A 20,291-nucleotide genomic window follows, 5' to 3' on the forward strand; every position below is an offset into this window, starting at 1 on the left:
AAAAACATTTCATTGTGTAGTGGAGCTGCATAAGTGTTGCTCTCCACTTTCTGGAGGATCGAGTTTTAAAATCAGTGGAATTAGAGTATGATAACTAAAGAGATGGAGAAAACCCCTGTCTCGGGATTACATCTTCAAACTAAGGGTAACCATGGCATCCGTAACAGGGAGACACGTCCATCATGCATGATGATGTATACGGGTAAGATAGTCTAGCTAGCTACAGTTTCTAATTTTGACAGAACGTGGTTTCAAGTTAATGTGTACTGTTAGCTAGCTAGCTAATGTTAGCTGGCTGGCTCGCTAGCTAACATTACGTGTATGATGTTATTATTCGTATCTCAGAGCCGTTTGCTTGGCTAGTTAGAGCCTAATGTTAGCTAGCTAACATTGAACCTGGTTGGTTAGCTACCACTACCAGCAGATTCATGCAAGGGTAGTAACGTCATGAGTTGGCACTACGGTTCATTGTTTAACTAGCTAACGTTAGCTGTTAGGGTGGATAAGTGGGTGAATATAGGTTGTAAATGCATTGATTAACGTCTCAACAAAATATTACCCAATGATCTACACTGAAATGACGTAGTGTGCCCAGTAGGTAGTTTCTTATACACCTGGATCACTGATGGACCAGTCACATTTATTCAATTAACTTAAGAGGTGGTAGGGTGGATAAGTGGTCTAAGGCACTGCATCGCAGTGCTAGCTGTGCCACTAGAGATCCTAGTTCGATTCCAGGCTCTGTCGTAGCCGGCCGTGACCGGGAGACCCATGGGGTGGCGCACAATTGGCACAGCGTCGTCCAGGGTAAGGGAGGGAATGGCCGGCAGGGATGTAGCTCAGTTGGTAGAGCATGGCGTTTGCAACGCCAGGGTTGTGGGTTTGATTCCCAGGGGGGGGGCCAGTATGAAAAAAAGAATGTATGCACTCAATAATGTAAGTCGCTCTGGATAAGAGCGTCTGCTAAATGACTAAAATGTAAATGTAAATGAGAAGTTGTCTCACAGAGGAACGCTGGATATTATCTTCTATATATGTAACTTCTAGTGAACACACATTAATGTTGATGTTCTAGAACAGGATGTGTTGAGACTGTAGAGGCCCACTAGACTAGAGAGAGGTAGTCTCTGATACACCTGGATCACTGATGGACCAGTCACATTAATGTTGATGTTCTAGGTAGTCTCTGATACCAGTCACATTTATTGAATGAAATTAAGAGGTGGTGATAGTGTGGGAGATCTTTATTGGAGAAAGGATGTCTCACCTACAGAGGTACGCTAGACTCATTTAGGTGTGTGGAACTCAATTTAGATTTGTCCCATAGTGTGACATTAGAGAAGTGATATGGGACAAGGAGTCCCAGAGAGAGACTACATCTTCTAGTGTTCATGTTAATGATGTTCTCACTGTCTTCCATCTACTCTACATGTTTACAGATGACCTCAGGACGGAGAATGGTAAGTAGTGTCTTCAGATCATCACTTTGCTAGATTTACGTAAATAATTTCATGTTTATTTTTTGTTGTTGAGCACAAAAGGGCAATCGGTAGTTGCTACATTCATTTTTTGACTTATAAAGGAATAAATGTACCCATTGATTCTTGAAGAATATAACTTATAAATGATTAAAGAGCTTAGTTTAACTGTTGTACCCCATCAGAACCCAACATATAACCTTGTTTTATCTCAATGTTTGTAAACAAAGTAAATGTAAGCTAACACCATATAGCCTCAACACATATTTAAAACTATAATTCTGATACAGTATCATGGATGATCATGTGGTCCTCTGTAGCTCAGCTGGTAGAGCACGGCGCTTGTAACGCAAAGGTAGTGGGTTCGATCCCCGGGACCACCCATACACAAAAATGTATGCACGCACGACTGTAAGTCGCTTTGGATAAAAGCGTCTGCTAAATGGCATATTATTATTATTATTATTATCATCCATAGCTCTGTCTACGAATTTGAGAGTGATATTATTTATCCAGCCCCTCCCTCAGCTTTTTACCAAAACAACAGTGGCGGGAATCACGCTTTGTCAATGTTTCAACTTCTGATTGGTGCTAGGTGCTCCTTCTGATGTTAGAACAGTGGTATGAGACAAGGGCCGGGATTCAATTCAAGGCACATTTGTAACGCAGCATACTATAACATACTTTTAAAGGTATTTTACGCTTGAGTCGACATGTGCAGTGTTTACCATGAATGCGATCTCCCTGAATGCCAGTGGAAAATGTATTTAAAACATGCATTGTCAGTTGTGAAGTGCCCTGCGGTATAGCGCACATTGGATTGAATCCCGACCAAGGAGTCCCAGAGAGAGACTACATCTTCTAGTGTTCATGTTAATTATGTTCTCACTGTCTTCCATCTACTCTACATATTTACAGAGAAAGTCAAGAACGACTTGGACCAGAAAAGTAAGTAGTGTCTTCAGATCATCACTTTGGTAACATTATTAGAAACACAAAAGTTAAAATTTGTCTGATTTCAAATCAAATCAAATTATATTTGTGACATACATGTGTTTAGCAGATGTTATTGTGGATGTAGCGAAATGCTTGTGCTTCTAGCTCTGACAGTGCAGTAATATCTAACAAGTAATATCTAACAATTTCCAATACACACAAATCTAAGTAATCTTAATTTAAGAATATATATATATATATATATGGACAAGCAATGACAGAGCGGCATGGACTAAGATACAGTAGAATATTATAGAATACAGTATATACATATGAGATGAGTAGTGCAAGATATGTAAACATTATTAAAGTGACTAGTGTTCCATTTCTTTAAGTGGCCAGGGATTTCAATAGGCAGCAGCAGCCTCTAATGTGCTAGTGATGGCTATTTAACAGTCTGATGGCCTTGAGATAGAAGCTGTTTTTCATTCTCTCGGTCCCAGCTTTGATGCACCTGTACTGACCTCGACTTCTGGATGATAGCGGGGTGAATAGGCAGTGGCTCGGGTGGTTGATGTCCTTGATGATCTTTTTGGCCTTCCTGTGACATCGGGTGCTGTAGGTGTCCTGGAGGGCGGGTAGTTTGCCCCCGGTAATGCGTTCGGCAGACCGCATCACCCTCTAGAGAGCCCTGCGGTTGCGGGCGGTGCAGTTGCCGTACCAGGCGCTGATACAGCCCGACAGGATGCTCTCAATTGTGCATCTGGAAAAGTTTGTGAGGGTTTTAGGTGCCAAGCCAAATTTCTTCAGCCTCCTGAGGTTGAAGAGGCTCTGTTGCGCCTTCCTTACCACACTGTCTGCGTGGGTGGACCATTTCAGTTTGTCAGTGATGTGTACGCCAAGGAACTTGAAGCTTTCCACCTTCTCCACTGCGGTCCCGTCGGTGTGGATAGGGGGGTGCACCCTCTGCTGTTTCCTGAAGTCCACAATCATCTCCTTTGTTTTGTTGACGTTGAGTGAGAGTTTTTTTTACTGGCACCACACTCCCAGAGCCCTCACCTCCTCCCTGTAGGCTGTCTCGTCATTGTTGGTAATCAAGCCTACTACTGTTGTGTGGTCTGCAAACTTGATGATTGAGTTGGAGGTGTGCTTGGCCACGCAGTCATGGATGAACAGGGAGTACAGGAGGGGGCTGAGTACGCACCCTTGTGGGGCCCCAGTGTTGAGGATCAGCGAAGTGGAGATGTTGTTTCCTACCTTCAACACCTGGGGGCGGCCCGTCAGGAAGTCCAGGACCCAGTTGCATAGGGCAGGGTACAGACCCAGGGCCTCGAGCTTAATGATGAGCTTGGAGGGTACTATGGTGTTGAATGCTGAGCTATAGTCAATGAATAGCATTCTTACATAGGTATTCCTCTTGTCCAGATGGGATAGGGCAGTGTGCAATGTGATGGCGATTGCATCGTCTGTGGAGCTATTGGGGCGGTAAGCAAATTGAAGTGGGTCTAGGGTGACATGCTGCGCATGCTCTGAGGATGCGGCTAGGAATGCCGTCTGGGCCGGCAGCCTTGCGGGGGTTAACATGCTTAAATGTCTTAATCACGTCGGCCACGGAGAAGGAGAGGCCACAGTCCTTGGTAGTGGGCCTCGTCAGTGGCACTGTGTTATCCTCAAAGCGGGCGAAGAAGGTGTTTAGCTTGTCTGGAAGCGAGACGTCGGTGTCGGCGACGTGGCTGGTTTTCCTTTTGTAGTCCGTGATTGTCTGTAGACCCTGCCACATACGTCTCGTGTCTGAGCCGTTGAATTGCGACTCCACTTTGTCTCTATACTGATGTTTTGCCAGTTTAATTGCCTTGTGGAGTGAGTAGCTACACTGTTTGTATTCTGCCATATTCCCAGTCACCTTGCCATGGTTGAATGCGGTGGTTCGCGCTTTCAGATTTGCGCGAATGCTGCCATCTATCCACGGTTTCTGGTTAGGGTAGGTTTTAATAGTCACAGTGGGCACAACATCACCTATACACTTCCTGATAAACTCAGTCACCGTTTCAGTGTATTCGTCTAAATTATTTTAGGAAGCTACCCGGAATATATCCCAGTCTGCGTGATCAAAACAATCTTGAAGCGTTGATTCCGATTGGTCAGACCAGCGTTGAATAGTCCTAAGCACGGGTATTTCTGTTTGAGTTTCTATAGGAAGGGAGGAGCAAAATGGAGTCGTGGTCAGATTTGCCGAAAGGAGGGCGGGCCTTATAACCATCCCGTAAGTTCGAATAGCAATGGTACAACAGTCGATATTTTACTAGACGCTCTTATCCAGAGCGACTTACAGGTAGTGAGTGCATACATAATTTTTTTTTCATACCCCCGTGGGAATCGAACCCACATCCCTGGCCATTCCCTCCCCTACCCTGGGCCAATTGTGCGCCGCCCCATGGGTCTCCCGGTCGCGGCCGCCTACGACAGAGCCTGGATTCGAACCAGGATCAGAATCAGGATCGTCACTCGGGAGACTACAATATGTTGATAGAACTTTGGCAGCTTAGTCCTCAAATTAGCTTTGTTAAAATCCCCGGCTACAATAAATGCAGCCTCAGGATATGTGGTTTCCAGTTTGCATAAAGTCCAGTGAAGTTCTTTGAGGGCCATCGTGGTATCGGCTTGAGGGGGGATATACACGGACGTGACTATAACCAAAGAAAATTATCTTGTGAGATAATACGGTCGGCATTTGATTGTGAGATATTCTAGGTTGGGTGAACAAAAGGACTCAAGTTCCTGTATGTTACTACAGTTACACCATGAGTCGTTAATCATGTAACACACACCTCCGCCCTTCTGCTTCCCCGAGAGATATTTATTCCTGTCTGCGTGATGAACTGAGAACCCCTCTGGCTGGACCGATTTCGACAGAATATCCCAAGAGAGCAATGTTTCTGTGAAACAAAGTATGTTACAGGCCTTGATTTCTCTCTGGAAAGAAATCCTTGCCCGGAGTTCGTCGACCTTGTTAACTAAAGACTGAACATTAGCGAGTAGTATGCTTGGAAGCGGTGGGGGATGTGCGCGCCTCCTAAGTCGAACCAGCAGGCCACTCGGAGTGCCTCTCCTCCGCCGGAGATGTTTTGGTTCAGATGCTGGAATCAGTTCAGTTGCCCTGGGGAGAGCAAACAAAGGATCTGCTTCGGGAAAGTCGTATTCCTGGTCGTAATGCTGGTGAGTTACCGCCGCTCTGATATCCAGCATGTTGAAGATAGCATGCATAGGTCATTGCAGGTCTGTGGAGATCTTCACAATTGCTGTTATAATCTGTCAGAACCTCGAACGGCATTGATCACTTGCACCATATAGTTTTAATGTAATCTCAACTGCAATCCAGGTCATTTGGTTCTGCTATTAGATGAAGAACAGGGATATTCACATTAATCTGTCGTATAAAATAAACAACATATCTGACATTGTATTCCCATTTGAACTTTGCTGTGCTTTAAATTTGTTGAAACCACAGTGATAGACATTTGGGTGACAACAAAACCAAAAATCCAACATTGTTTTTCCACTGGAATTTGGTTGTGCTTTTAGATGGTTGAAAGCATAGTGATAACACATTGGAAATTCAACTAACTTTTGGCTGTCTTTTTGAGTGGGTGAATATAGGTTGTAAACGCATTGATTAAAGTCTCAACAAAATATTACCCAATGATCTACGCTGAAATGATGTAGTGTGCCCAGTAGGTAGTTTCTGGATCACTGATGGACAAGTCACATTTATTCAATTAAATTAAGAAGTGGCGGTATGGTGGAACATCTTCATTGGTGAAGTTGTCTCTCAGAGGTACACTGGACTCATTTAGATGTGTGGAACTCAATTAGGATTTGTGACATTAGAGAAGTGATATGAGACAAGGAGTCCCAGATAAATAAATGTTGATGTTCTCACTGTCTTCCATCTACTCTACATATTTACAGATCGCCTCTGTGAGCAGCGAGGTAAGTACTATCTTCAGATCATCACTCTGCTAACATTATGTAAACCAATGACTCTTCCATGTAACTTCTAGAGAAGTAGAAAACATGTTGTTCACATTAATGTTCCCTGACTTCTATCTTAATATCTATGTCTACAGATGATGTTGAAAAGAATCTCACTAGTCTACTGGGTAAGTAGTGTCCTTCATCTCCCAGTGTCTTCAGACCATAGAATTATGTTCTAGAACAGGATGTGTTGAGACTATAGAGGACCACTAGACTAGAGAGAGTTAGTCTCTGATACACCTTGTTACGAACCCCGTGGCTTTAAAAGTCTAGGGTGGATGGAAAAGAGACCCGTAACATAACTCATGCAAATTAGGATAGTGACACAGAAAAACAGTGAGGACAAAAATAACACCGACAACCATAAGCTACCATCAAACACAAAATGTTTATTATGAACACACTGTAAATGTTTGGGAAAAAGGGCTGAGCAGGACCCAAGGAATGAAACAATAATGTCAAAAAACCCTAAACTGATCTTGCCTGCCTCAAGAACAGCTAAGCTACTGCTAACCATACAAAAATACAGTGGGTGGTCCGCTCAGGTCTAACTAGTGTTTTTAGACAATGTTCTTTCTATGGGTAATGTATGCCCAAGGGCAACTTGCTAAATCCCCCTTTTCCCAGGAACACACAACATAGTTACCATATAGAGTAACCAGCATATGAGTGAGTACACAAAAAACAGGACACCACAGTATCCATACTCACAAACGAAAAGAGTCTCTGTCAGCAAACACAACTGACTGGCTTTTAAAACAATGGGATGTGTGATGTGAGTGAAAAACCAGAAACAGGTGGTGCAATACAGAGGAATGTCCACTGATTGGTCCACCTCAGCAATCAGATGTCGGACAGGTGGGACACCCCAACGACCACCAATCAGGAACACAAAGGACACCTGTGATTAGGGCAGAAGGAGAGGAAAAACACAAAAACACATACAGGATACCTGTATCCGTAACAACCTGGATCACTGATGGACCAGTCACATTAATGTTGATGTTCTAGAACAGGATGTGTTGAGTCTGTAGAGGACCACTAGACTAGAGAGAGGTAGTCTCTGATACACCTGGATCACTGATGAACCAGTCACATTAATGTTGATGTTCTAGAACAGGATGTGTTGAGTCTGTAGAGGACCACTAGACTAGAGAGAGGTAGTCTCTGATACACCTGGATCACTGATGAACCAGTCACATTTATTTAATTAAATTAAGAAGTGGTGGTATGGTAGAATATCTTCATTGGTGAAGTTGTCTCTCAGAGGTACGCTGGACTCATTTAGGTGCGTGGAGCTCAATTAGGATTTTTGACATTAGAGAAGTGATATGAAACAAGGAGTCCCAGAGAAAGAAATGTTAATGATGTTCTCACTGTCTTCCATCTACTCTACATATTCACAGTTCGCCTTACTGAGGAGCGAGGTAAGTACTGTCTTCAGATCATCACTCTGCTAACATTATGTAAACCAATGACTCTTCCATGTAACTTCTAGAGAAGTAGAAAACACGTTGTTCACATTAATGTTCCCTGACTTCTATCTTAATATCTATGTCTCACTAGTCTACTGGGTATGTAGTGTCCTTCATCTCCCAGTGTCTTCAGACCATAGAATGATGTTCTAGAACAGGATGTGTTGAGACTGTAGAGGACCACTAGACTAGAGAGAGGTAGTCTCTGATACACCTGGATCACTGATGGACCAGTCACATTAATGTTGATGTTCTAGGTAGTCTCTGATACCAGTCACATTTATTGAATGAAATTAAGAGGTGGTGATAGTGTGGGAGATCTTTATTGGAGAAAGGATGTCTCACCTACAGAGGTACGCTAGACTCATTTAGGTGTGTGGAACTCAATTTAGATTTTTCCCATAGTTTGACATTAGAGAAGTGATATGGGACAAGGAGTCCCAGAGAGAGACTACATCTTCTAGTGTACATGTTAATGATGTTCTCACTGTCTTCCATCTACTCTATATGTATACAGATGACCTCAAGAAGGAGAATGGTAAGTAGTGTCTTCAGATCATCACTTTGCTAGATTTACGTAAATAATTTCATGTTTATTTTTTGTTGTTGAGCACAAAAGGGCAATCGGTAGTTGCTACATTCATTTTTTGACTTATAAAGGAATAAATGTACCCATTGATTCTTGAAGAATATAACTTATAAATGATTAAAGAGCTTAGTTTAACTGTTGTACCCCATCAGAACCCAACATACAGTGGGGGAAAAAAGTATTTAGTCAGCCACCAATTGTGCAAGTTCTCCCACTTAAAAAGATGAGAGAGGCCTGTAATTTTCATCATAGGTACACGTCAACTATGACAGACAAAATGAGAAAAAAAAATCCAGAAAATCACATTGTAGGATTTTTAATGAATTTATTTGCAAATGATGGTGGAAAATAAGTATTTGGTCAATAACAAAAGTTTCTCAATACTTTGTTATATACCCTTTGTTGGCAATGACACAGGTCAAACGTTTTATGTAAGTCTTCACAAGGTTTTCACACACAGTTGCTGGTATTTTGGCCCATTCCTCCATGCAGATCTCCTCTAGATCAGTGATGTTTTGGGGCTGTCGCTGGGCAACACAGACTTTCAACTCCCTCCAAAGATTTTCTATGGGGTTGAGATCTGGAGACTGGCTAGGCCACTCCAGGACCTTGAAATGCTTCTTACGAAGCCACTCCTTCGTTGCCCGGGCGGTGTGTTTGGGATCATTGTCATGCTGAAAGACCCAGCCACGTTTCATCTTCAATGCCCTTGCTGTTGGAAGGAGGTTTTCACTCAAAATCTCACGATACATGGCCCCATTCATTCTTTCCTTTACACGGATCAGTCGTCCTGGTCCCTTTGCAGAAAAACAGCCCCAAAGCATGATGTTTCCACCCCCATGCTTCACAGTAGGTATGGTGTTCTTTGGATGCAACTCAGCATTCTTTGTCCTCCAAACACGACAAGTTGAGTTTTCACCAAAAAGTTCTATTTTGGTTTCATCTGACCATATGACATTCTCCAAATCCTCTTCTGGATCATCCAAATGCACTCTAGCAAACTTCAGACGGGCCTGGACATGTACTGGCTTAAGCAGGGGGACACGTCTGGCACTGCAGGATTTGAGTCCCTGGCGGCGTAGTGTGTTACTGATGGTAAGCTTTGTTACTTTGGTCCCAGCTCTCTGCAGGTCATTCACTAGGTCCCCCGTGTGGTTCTGGGATTTTTGCTCACCGTTCTTGTGATCATTTTGACACCACGGGGTGAGATCTTGCGTGGAGCCCCAGATCGAGGGAGATTATCAGTGGTCTTGTATGTCTTCCATTTCCTAATAATTGCTCCCACAGTTGATTTCTTCAAACCAAGCTGCTTACCTATTGCAGATTCAGTCTTCCCAGCCTGGTGCAGGTCTACAATTTTGTTTCTGGTGTCCTTTGACAGCTCTTTGGTCTTGGCCATAGTGGAGTTTGGAGTGTGACTGTTTGAGGTTGTGGACAGGTGTCTTTTATACTGATAGCAAGTTCAAACAGGTGCCATTAATACAGGTAACGAGTGGAGGACAGAGGTGCCTCTTAAAGAAGAAGTTACAGGTCTGTGAGAGCCAGAAATCTTGCTTGTTTGTAGGTGACCAAATACTTATTTTCCACCATAATTTGCAAATAAATTCATTAAAAATCCTACAATGTTATTTTCTGGATTTTTTTTTCTCAATTTGTCTGTCATAGTTGACGTGTACCTATGATGAAAATTACAGGCCTCTCTCATCTTTTTAAGTGGGAGAACTTGCACAATTGGTTGCTGACTAAATACTTTTTTCCCCCCACTGTATAACCTTGTTTTATCTCAGAGAGAGACTACATCCCAGAGAGAGACTACATCTTCTAGTGTTCATGTTTATGATGTTCTCACTGTCTTCCATCTACTCTACATATTTACAGATGACCTCAGGATGGAGAAGGGTAAGTACATTACCATCCTCAATTCAGCAATTTATAAACATTATGTAAACCAATGTCTCTTATATAGATGTAACTTCTAGTGAAGTAGAAAACACATAGTTGTTCACATTAAAGTTCCCTGACTTTTGTCTAATGTTGGGAACATTGATATGAGAAGGAGTGCCAGAGAGAGACTACATTTGGTTCTGCTATCAGATGAAGCACAGGGATATTCACATTAATGTGTTGTACAAATAAACAACATATCTGACATTGTATTCCCATTTCAACTTTGCTGTGCTTTATATTAGTTGAAAGTGCAGTGATAGACATTTGGGTGACAACAAAACCAAAAATCAAACTTTTTTTCAGCTGGAGATTTGTTGTGCTTTTAGATGGTTGAAAGCATAGTGATAACACATAATTGAATTAACTAACTTTTGGCTGTCTTTTGGAGTGGGTGAATATACTGTAGGTTGTAATCTCAATGATCAACCAAATATTACCCAATTATCCACGTTGAAATGACGTAGTGTGCCCAGTGGTTAGTTTCTGATACACCTGGATCACTGATGGACCAGTCACATTAATGTTGATGTTCTAGAACAGGATGTGTTGAGGCTGTAGAGGACCACTAGACTAGAGAGAGGTAGTCTCTGATACACCTGGATCACTGATGGACCAGTCACATTAATTTAATTAAATTAAGAAGTGGTGGTATGGTAGAATATCTTCATTGGTGAAGTTGTCTCTCAGAGGTACGCTGGACTCATTTAGGTGCGTGGAAGTCAATTAGAATTTCTGATGTTAGAGAAGTGATATGGGACAAGGAGTCCCAGAGAGAGACTACATCTTCTAGTGTTCATGTTAATGATGTTCTCACTGTCTTCCATCTACTCTACATGTTTACAGATGACCTCAGGAAGAAGAGGGGTAAGTACAGTACATACAAATATGATATCCCAGTGTCTTATCATTGTCAATCTCTTCAGACCATATAGAACAGGATGTGTTGAGACTGTAGAGGCCCACTAGACTCTAAAAATAAAAGGTTCCTGGAGGCACCTTTAGGGGTTCCTCAGATTGCAACACCGGTGGAACCCCTAAAGGTGCGTACAGGTACCTTTTTCGCTGAGGAACCTTTTTAAGAAGGGTGTTCAGTATATCATATGATGTGGTTAGTTGATCGTTAAATATATCATCAGATGGCTATATCATATCATCTGTCACATGTTTTCTGTTATGAATAATAATAATTCTACTTGATGGTAACTTTTTAGTAAAGTTTAGGGGCTTGCTTAAGCTCTTTAAAAGTATTTTTGTGATAGTCGTAGAAGTTTAAAACATTTTACTTGACTATTTAAAGCAAAACAGTTTTAAAGTATGTATGGTTTTGAAAAACATTATAGTAATGGTAGTGACTGGTTATATTTATAGTAGTGGTAGTGTCTGCAGTAGTAATGGTAGTGACTGGTTATAATTATAGTGGTAGTGACTGGTTATAGTTATAGTAGTGGTAGTCTGCAGTAGTAACGGTAGTGACTGGTTATAGTTGAAAAAGTGTGGGTAGATGAAAAGTTAGAATAGCCTGAAAATATGAAGGTTGGTTTGCTGTATCTAGCTTGAACGGTTCATGAGTTACTGTTGGTGGGTTGTTTTATGCTAATGTATGGTAATGAGGAGTTATTAGTTAATAAAAGTTAAAGAATTTGAAGTTAGCATAGCCTGAACATGTGAAAGTTGGTTTGGTTGAAGAGTTACTGTTGGTGGGTTATTTTTAGCTAGTGCAGACCAGAGCTAGCAAGCTACTCCGAGGACAAGAGCTGGACCAGAGCTAGTGCAGAACAGAGCTAGCTAGCTACTCTCAGGACCAGAGCTGGACCAGAGCTAGTGCAGAACAGAGCTAGCTAGCTACTCTCAGGACCAGAGCTGGACCAGAGCTAGTGCAGAACAGAGCTAGCTAGCTACTCTCAGGACCAGAGCTGGACCAGAGCTAGTGCAGAACAGAGCTAGCTAGCTACTCTCAGGACCAGAGCTGGACCAGAGCTAGTGCAGAACAGAGCTAGCTAGCTACTCCGAGGACCAGAGCTGGACCAGAGCTAGTGCAGAACAGAGCTAGCTAGCTACTCCGAGGACCAGAGCTGGACCAGAGCTAGTGCAGAACAGAGCTAGCTAGCTACTCCGAGGACCAGAGCTGGACCATAGCTAGTGCAGACCAGAGCAGTAATTGTGCTCAGTCGTTGTGGTCAGTAGTTGTGTAGTTATGGTCAGTAGTTGTGATCAATAGTTGTGTGGTTGTGGTCAGTAGTTGTGGTCAGTAGTTGTGTTCAGTAGTTTCGGACAGTAGTGTTGAGGTTGTGGTCAGTTGTTATGCTGTATAAGGCCATAATCAAACAAGAAAATGCTCATCCAGAAGCGGCGCTCCTAGTGGCCGGGGACTTTAATGCAGGCAAACTTAAATCCATTTTACCTCATTTCTACCTGCATGTCACATGTGCAACCAGAGGAAAACAAACTCCAGACCACCTTTACTCCGCACACAGAGATGCATACAAAGCTCTCCCTCGCTCTCCATTTGGCAAATCTGACCATAACTCTATCCTCCTGATTCCTGCTTACAAGCAAAAACTAAAGCAGGAGGTACCAGTGACTCGCTCAATACGGAAGTGGTCCTATGGATGCTAAGCTACAGGACTATTTTGATAGCACAGACTGGAATATGTTCCGTGATTCATCCAATGTCATTGAGGAGTACACCACATCAGTCACCGGCTTCATTGAGGACGTCGTCCCCACAGTGACTGTACGTACATATCCCGACCAGAAGCCATGGATTACAGGCAACATTCGCACCGAGCTAAAGGCTAGAGCTGCCGCGTTCAAGGAGCGGGACACTAATCCGGACACTTATAAGAAATCCCGCTCTGCCCTCAGACGAACCATCAAACAGGCAAAGCGTCAATACAGGACTAAGATTGAATCCTACTACACCGGCTCTGACGTTCGTCGGATGTGGCAGGGCTTGCAAACTATTACGGACTACAAAGGGAAACCCAGCCGCGAGCTGCCCAGTGACGCGAGCCTACCAGACGAGCAAAATGCCTTTTATGCTCGCTTCGAGGCAAGCAACACGGAAGCATGCATGAGAGCATCAGCTGTTCCGGACGACTGTGTGATCACGCTCTCCGTTACCGATGTGAGCAAGACCTTTAAACAGGTCAACATTCACAAGGCCGCGAAGCCAAAAGGATTACCAGGGCTTGTACTCATTAATACCCAGAAGTGCTTTGAAAGGCTGGTCATGGCTCACATCAACACCATCATCCCGGAAACCCTAGACCCACTCCAATTCGCATACCGCCCCAACAGATCCACAGATGACGCAATATCAATCGCACTCCATTCTGCCCTTTCCCACCCGGACAAAAGGTACACCTATGTGAAAATGCTGTTCATTGACTACAGCTCAGCGTTCAACACCATAGTGCCCTCAAAGCTCATCTCTAAGCTAAGGAACCTGGTACTAAACACCTCCCTCTGCAACTGGATCCTGGACTTCCTGACGGGCCGCCCCCAGGTGGTAAGGGTAGGCAACAACACATCTGCCACGCTGACCCTCAACACCGGTTCTGTCACGACTCCCTCCGAAGCTGCCTCATCTCCTTGTTCGGGCAGGCTTTGGCGTTCGTCGTCACCGGCCTTCTAGCCACTGCCACTCCTCTTTTCATCATTCCATTTGTTTTGTCTTGTTTTTCACACACACCTGGCACATATCCCCTCATCAGTCTCTGTATAATTATTCCCTCTACTCCCCCATGTCTTTGTGTGTTATTGTTCCATGTGGAGGTGTCGCTAGCTCGTGTTGAGCATTATGTTACTCTTATCACCGGGATATTCACCTGTGTGTTTTGTTTTCCCAGTATGCATTTAAGTTGCACTGTATTTGGTTTACACGTTGCTGCGGACTGCTGTATTGGCCAAATAAACCCTATTCTATGATTCACACCTCCTGCGCCTGGCTCTGTCCTACTCACCTTTTTACTGGTTCTCCTCAGGGGTGCGTGTTTAGTCCCCTCCTGTACTCCCTGTTCACCCATGACTGCGTGGCCAAGCACGACTCTAACACCATCATTAAGTTTGCTAATGACACAACAGTGGTAGGCCTGAACACCGACAACAATGAGACAGCCTATAGGGAGGAGGTCAAAGACCTGTCAGTGTTGTGGCAGGCCAACAACCTCTTCCTCAATGTGAGCAAGACAAAGAAGATGATCGTGGACTACAGGAAAAGGATGGCCGAACAGGCCCCCATTTACATTGACAAGGCTGAAGTGGAGCGGGTTGAGAGTTGTGAAGAGGGCCCGACAACACCTTTTCCCCCCCAGGAGACTGAAACGGTTTGGCATGGGTCCTCAGATCCTCAAAAAGTTATACAGCTGCACCATCGAGAGCATCCTGACCGGTTAGATCACTGCCTTGTATGGCAACTGCTCGGTATCTGACTGTAAGGCACTACAGAGGGTAGTGCGTACGGCCCAGTACATCACTGGGGCCAAGCTTCCTGCCATCCAGGACCTCTATACCAGGCGGTGTCAGAGGAAGGCCCAAAAAACTGTCAAAGACTCCAGTCACCCAAGTCATAGACTGTTCTCTCTGCTACCGCACGGCAAGCGGTACCGGAGCGCCAAGTCTAGGTCCAAAAGGCTCCTTAACAGCTTCAATCCCCAAGCCATAAGACTCCTGAACAGCTAATCAAATGGCTACCCAGACTATTTGCATTGTCCCCCCCCCCCTCTTTTACGCTGCTGCTACTCTCTGTTTATTATCTATGCATAGTCACTTTAACTCTACCTACATGTACATATTACCTCGACTAACCTGTGCCACCGCACATTGACTCTGTACCGGTACCCCCCTGTATATAGCCTGCCTACTGATATTTTATTTTACTGCTGCTCTTTAGTTATTTGCTTTTATCTTTTACTTATCTATTTGTTACTTAACACTTATTTTTCTTAAAACTGCGTTGTTGGTTAAGGGCTTGAAAGTAAGCAATTCACTGTAAGGCCATCACCTGTTGTATTCGGCGCATGCTTGAAGTAAAATTCGATTTGATTTATGCCAGACTAATACTTTGGCTTGTAGTGTATTGATCAGTTTGGACCAGATCAACAGGACAGTGAGGAGGACACTATTCCTCCCTAAAATACAGCTAGAGTCACATAGTATAAAACACACCTGCATGTCTTCTGATGATTCCAAAATCTGAAATATAGAGTAAGAGTCTGTTGGTTATGAAAATGAGCAACATACTGATGGATATCACAAACTATTGTAAGTGTTCATTTATGTTGTTCAATCCAGACCTCAAACTATGCAGACCTATAATAACTTTAATCTTAGTTGACATATGGTGAGAGACACTGGCTTACAGGACACCCCCGCAGCCCTCGCAAGGTGGGGAGCCCACGAGCCTATTTTTTAAATGTATGTACAGTGGGGAAAAAAAAGTATTTAGTCAGCCACCAATTGTGCAAGTTCTCCCACTTAAAAAGATGAGAGAGGCCTGTAATTTTCATCATAGGTACACGTCAACTATGACAGACAAATTGAGAAGAAAAAAATCCAGAAAATCACATTGTAGGATTTTTAATGAATTTATTTGCAAATTATGGTGGAAAATAAGTATGTGGTCACCTACAAACAAGCAAGATTTCTGGCTCTCACAGACCTGTAACTTCTTCTTTAAGAGGCTCCTCTGTCCTCCACTCGTTACCTGTATTAATGGCACCTGTTTGAACTTGTTATCAGTATAAAAGACACCTGTCCACAACCTCAAACAGGCACACTCCAAACTCCACTATGGCCAAGACCAAAGAGCTGTCAAAGGACACCAGAAACAAAATTGTAGACCTGCACCAGGCTGGGAAGACTGAATCTGCAATAGGTAAGCAGCTTGGTTTGAAGAAATCAACTGTGGGAGCAATTATTAGGAAATGGAAGACATACAAGACCACTGATAATCTCCCTCGATCTGGGGCTCCACGCAAGATCTCACCCCGTGGGGTCAAAATGATCACAAGAAAGGTGAGCAAAAATCCCAGAACCACACGGGGGGACCTAGTGAATGACCTGCAGAGAGCTGGGACCAAAGTAACAAAGCCTACCATCAGTAACACACTACGCCGCCAGGGACTCAAATCCTGCAGAGCCAGACGTGTCCCCCTGCTTAAGCCAGTACATGTCCAGGCCCGTCTGAAGTTTGCTAGAGTGCATTTGGATGATCCAGAAGAGGATTGGGAGAATGTCATATGGTCAGATGAAACCAAAATATAACTTTTTGGTAAAAACTCAACTCGTCGTGTTTGGAGGACAAAGAATGCTGAGTTGCATCCAAAGAACACCATACCTACTGTGAAGCATGTGTTTACCACATCATGCTTTGGGGCTGTTTTTCTGCAAAGGGACCAGGACGACTGATCCGTGTAAAGGAAAGAATGAATGGGACCATGTATCGTGAGATTTTGAGTGAAAACCTCCTTCCATCAGCAAGGGCATTGAAGATGAAACGTGGCTGGGTCTTTCAGCATGACAATGATCCCAAACACACCGCCCGGGCAACGAAGGAGTGGCTTCGTAAGAAGCATTTCAAGGTCCTGGAGTGGCCTAGCCAGTCTCCAGATCTCAACCCCATAGAAAATCTTTGGAGGGAGTTGAAAGTCCATGTTGCCCAGCGACAGCCCCAAAACGTCACTGCTCTAGAGGAGATCTGCATGGAGGAATGGGCCAAAATACCAGCAACAGTGTGTGAAAACCTTGTGAAGACTTACAGAAAACGTTTGACCTGTGTCATTGCCAACAAAGGGTATATAACAAAGTATTGAGAAACTTTTGTTATTGACCAAATACTTATTTTCCACCATAATTTGCAAATAAATTCATAAAAAATCCTACAATGTGATTTTCTGGATTTTTTTTTCTCATTTTGTCTGTCATAGTTGACGTGTACCTATGATGAAAATTACAGGCCTCTCTCATCTTTTTAAGTGGGAGAACTTGCACAATTGGTGGCTGACTAAATACTTTTTTCCCCCAACTGTATATATATATAATAAATCATTTTGACAGTAACCCTCCAAAAAGTCATTCATAAACCTTTTTAATTTCCATATGTACTAGGAAGCTAAATGTTTGTTTCTTGGGCTTCAGGAATGTGACAATAAAAAATAAAAAATTAACTGATTGATAGTATGAGGGGATAATCAGTGAACAAATGCTGTTGTCAAGGCTACCACAGCGCCAGAGTAGAGCTTTCTTAGGTGTTCAAAAGCGCATATCAGACCAAGAGCCTAATGCTTCTTTGGTAGTTCTTTATGAGTTGCATGTTCGAATCTCATCACAGAGAACTTTAGCATTTTAGCAACTTTGAACTACTTAGCTACACTAACATAGTGTATTATATCACTGATGTTGTTGTCATTGTGTTTACCATAGTGTATTATACCACTGATGTTGAAGTCATGATGTCATTGTGTTTACCATAGTGTATTATATCACTGATGATGATGTCATGATGTCATTGTGTTTACCATAGTGTATTATATCACTGATGTTGTTGTCATTGTGTTTACCATAGTGTATTATACCACTGATGTTGATGTCATTGTGTTTACCATAGTGTATTATACCACTGATGTTGATGTCATTGTGTTTACCATAGTGTATTATATCAATGATGTTGATGTCATGATGTCATTGTGTTTACCATAGTGTATTATACCACTGATGTTGATGTCATGATGTCATTGCGTTTACCATAGTGTAATTTTCTCTCCACAGTGGATGTGACTCTAGACCCTGATTCTGCATCTCCCTAGATCATCCTCTCTGAGGACAGGAAACAAGTGAGACATGGACACACGACTGCACCTTCACTGAGAAACTCGATCCATTCTTCAGCCCTGGTGGTTCAGATAGTGTCTCACTGGTCATCTGTCCTGTAGATGTCACTGATTGACTGTTTGTGAAATGCTTGTTATTCTGCCAATGTGCTGTAAATATATGGAATGAAAAAAGTCTTTAAAAAAAATAAAAATAACAAACAAACAACAGTTTAACAAGAATTATGAAATAATGAGTTTATATGTGACATGAGTTATCTCAGTTAATAGATTTCTTGATAATCCGCTCCTTGGACTGTTCTGTCTTCAGGAGAAGGTGGTATATCTTTTTTGATTCTGTGTTTTCTAACAGTATTTGTTGTGTATCCATTCTGTTGTGTGCTTCTATATTTAGTTAAGAATGTAGCAGCAGACAGCAACGACAAACTGGGCATACTAGAGTTGGTCAGTAATGATGTAAAAGAGTTGAAGGCGAGTCTTGAAATGAGTGACGGAAAAGCTGCGATAATGGAGAACGATACAAAAAAACTAAAACGGACAGTCACTAAGAAAGAAACGGACGTTAAGGAACTTTAAAAGGAGAACGACTTTTTCTGAGAGAAGCCTTACTAGACATACAAACTACAGTCGGAAGTTTACATACACCTTAGCCAAATACATTTAAACTCAGTTTTTCACAATTCCGGACATTTAATCCTAGTAAAAATTCCCTGTCTTAGGTCAGTTAGGATCACCACTTTATTTTAAGAATGTGAAATGTCAGAATAATAGTAGCGAGAATTATTTATTTCAGCTTTTATTTCTTTCATCACATTCCCAGTGGGTCAGACGTTTATATACACTCAATTAGTATTTGGTAGCATTGCCTTTAAATTGTTTAACTTGGGTCAAACGTTTCGGGTAGCCTTCCACAAGCTTCCCACAATAAGTTGGGTGAATTTTGGCCCATTCCTCCTGACAGAGCTGGTGTAACTGAGTCAGGTTTGTAGGCCTCCTTGCTCACACACGCTTTTTCAGTTCTGCCCACACATTTTCTATAGGATTGAGGTCAGGGCTTTGTGATGGCCACTCCAATACCTTGACTTTGTTGTCCTTAAGCCATTTTGCCACAACTTTGGAAGTATGCTTGGGGTCATTGTCCATTTGGAAGACCCATTTGCGACCAAGCTTTAACTTCCTGACTGATGTCTTGAGATGTTGCTTCAATATATCCACATAATTTTGCTTTCTCATGATGCCATCTATTTTGTGAAGTGCAGAAGTCCCTCCTGCAGCAAAGCACTCCCACAGCATGATGCTGTCACCCCTGTGCTTCACGGTTGGGATGGTGTTCTTCGGCTTGCAAGCGTCCCCCTTTTTCCTCCAAACATAACGATGGTCATTATGGCCAAACAGTTCTAATTTTGTTTCATCAGACCAGAGGACATTTCTCCAAAAAGATCGAACTTTGTCCCCATGTGCAGTTGCAAACTGTAGTCTGGCTTTTTTATGGCGGTTTTGGAGCAGTGGCTTCTTCCTTGCTGAGCGGCCTTTCAGGTTATGTCGATATAGTACTTGTTTTACTGTGGATATATATATTTTTGTACCTGTTTCCTCCAGCATCTTCACAAGGTCATTTGCTGTGGCACCAAAGTACGTTCATCTCTAGGAGACAGGACGCGTCTCCTTCCTGAGCGGTATGACGGCTGCGTGGTCCCATGGTGTTTATACTTGCGTACTATTGTTTGTACAGATGAACGTGGTACCTTCAGGCGTTTGGAAATTGCTCCGAAGGATGAACCAGACTTGTGGAGGTCTACAATTTGTTTTCTGAGGTCTTGGCTGATTTCTTTTGATTTTCCCATGATGTCAAGCAAAGAGGCACTGAGTTTGAAGGTAGGCCTTGAAATACATCCACAGGTACACCTCCAATTGACTCTAATGATGTCAATTAGCCTATCAGAACCTTCTAAAGCCATGACATCATTTTCCAAGCTGTTTAAAGGCTCAGTCAACTTAG

At 42.9% G+C, this 20,291-nt stretch overlaps 1 protein-coding gene across 2 annotated transcripts in view; it reads left to right on the forward strand.

Annotated features, from left to right (window-relative positions):
* LOC121566163 (butyrophilin subfamily 2 member A1-like) overlaps positions 1 to 18,502 on the forward strand; it is a 32,755-nt gene extending 14,253 nt beyond the window's left edge. For both annotated transcript variants that reach the window (XM_045217007.1, XM_045217006.1), the window contains exons 7-15: positions 1,440 to 1,460; positions 2,397 to 2,426; positions 6,384 to 6,404; positions 6,542 to 6,574; positions 7,856 to 7,876; positions 8,442 to 8,462; positions 10,392 to 10,412; positions 11,304 to 11,324; positions 18,231 to 18,502. In XM_045217007.1, the coding sequence (XP_045072942.1) occupies positions 1,440 to 1,460; positions 2,397 to 2,426; positions 6,384 to 6,404; positions 6,542 to 6,574; positions 7,856 to 7,876; positions 8,442 to 8,462; positions 10,392 to 10,412; positions 11,304 to 11,324; positions 18,231 to 18,268 (227 nt within the window). In that variant the 3' untranslated portion in view covers positions 18,269 to 18,502. The remainder of the gene's footprint in view (positions 1 to 1,439; positions 1,461 to 2,396; positions 2,427 to 6,383; positions 6,405 to 6,541; positions 6,575 to 7,855; positions 7,877 to 8,441; positions 8,463 to 10,391; positions 10,413 to 11,303; positions 11,325 to 18,230) is intronic.
* Positions 18,503 to 20,291: the final 1,789 nt, after the last annotated feature.

This window comes from Coregonus clupeaformis, unplaced genomic scaffold, assembly GCF_020615455.1.
Source record: "Coregonus clupeaformis isolate EN_2021a unplaced genomic scaffold, ASM2061545v1 scaf0885, whole genome shotgun sequence".
NCBI classification, from domain to species: domain Eukaryota; kingdom Metazoa; phylum Chordata; class Actinopteri; order Salmoniformes; family Salmonidae; genus Coregonus; species Coregonus clupeaformis.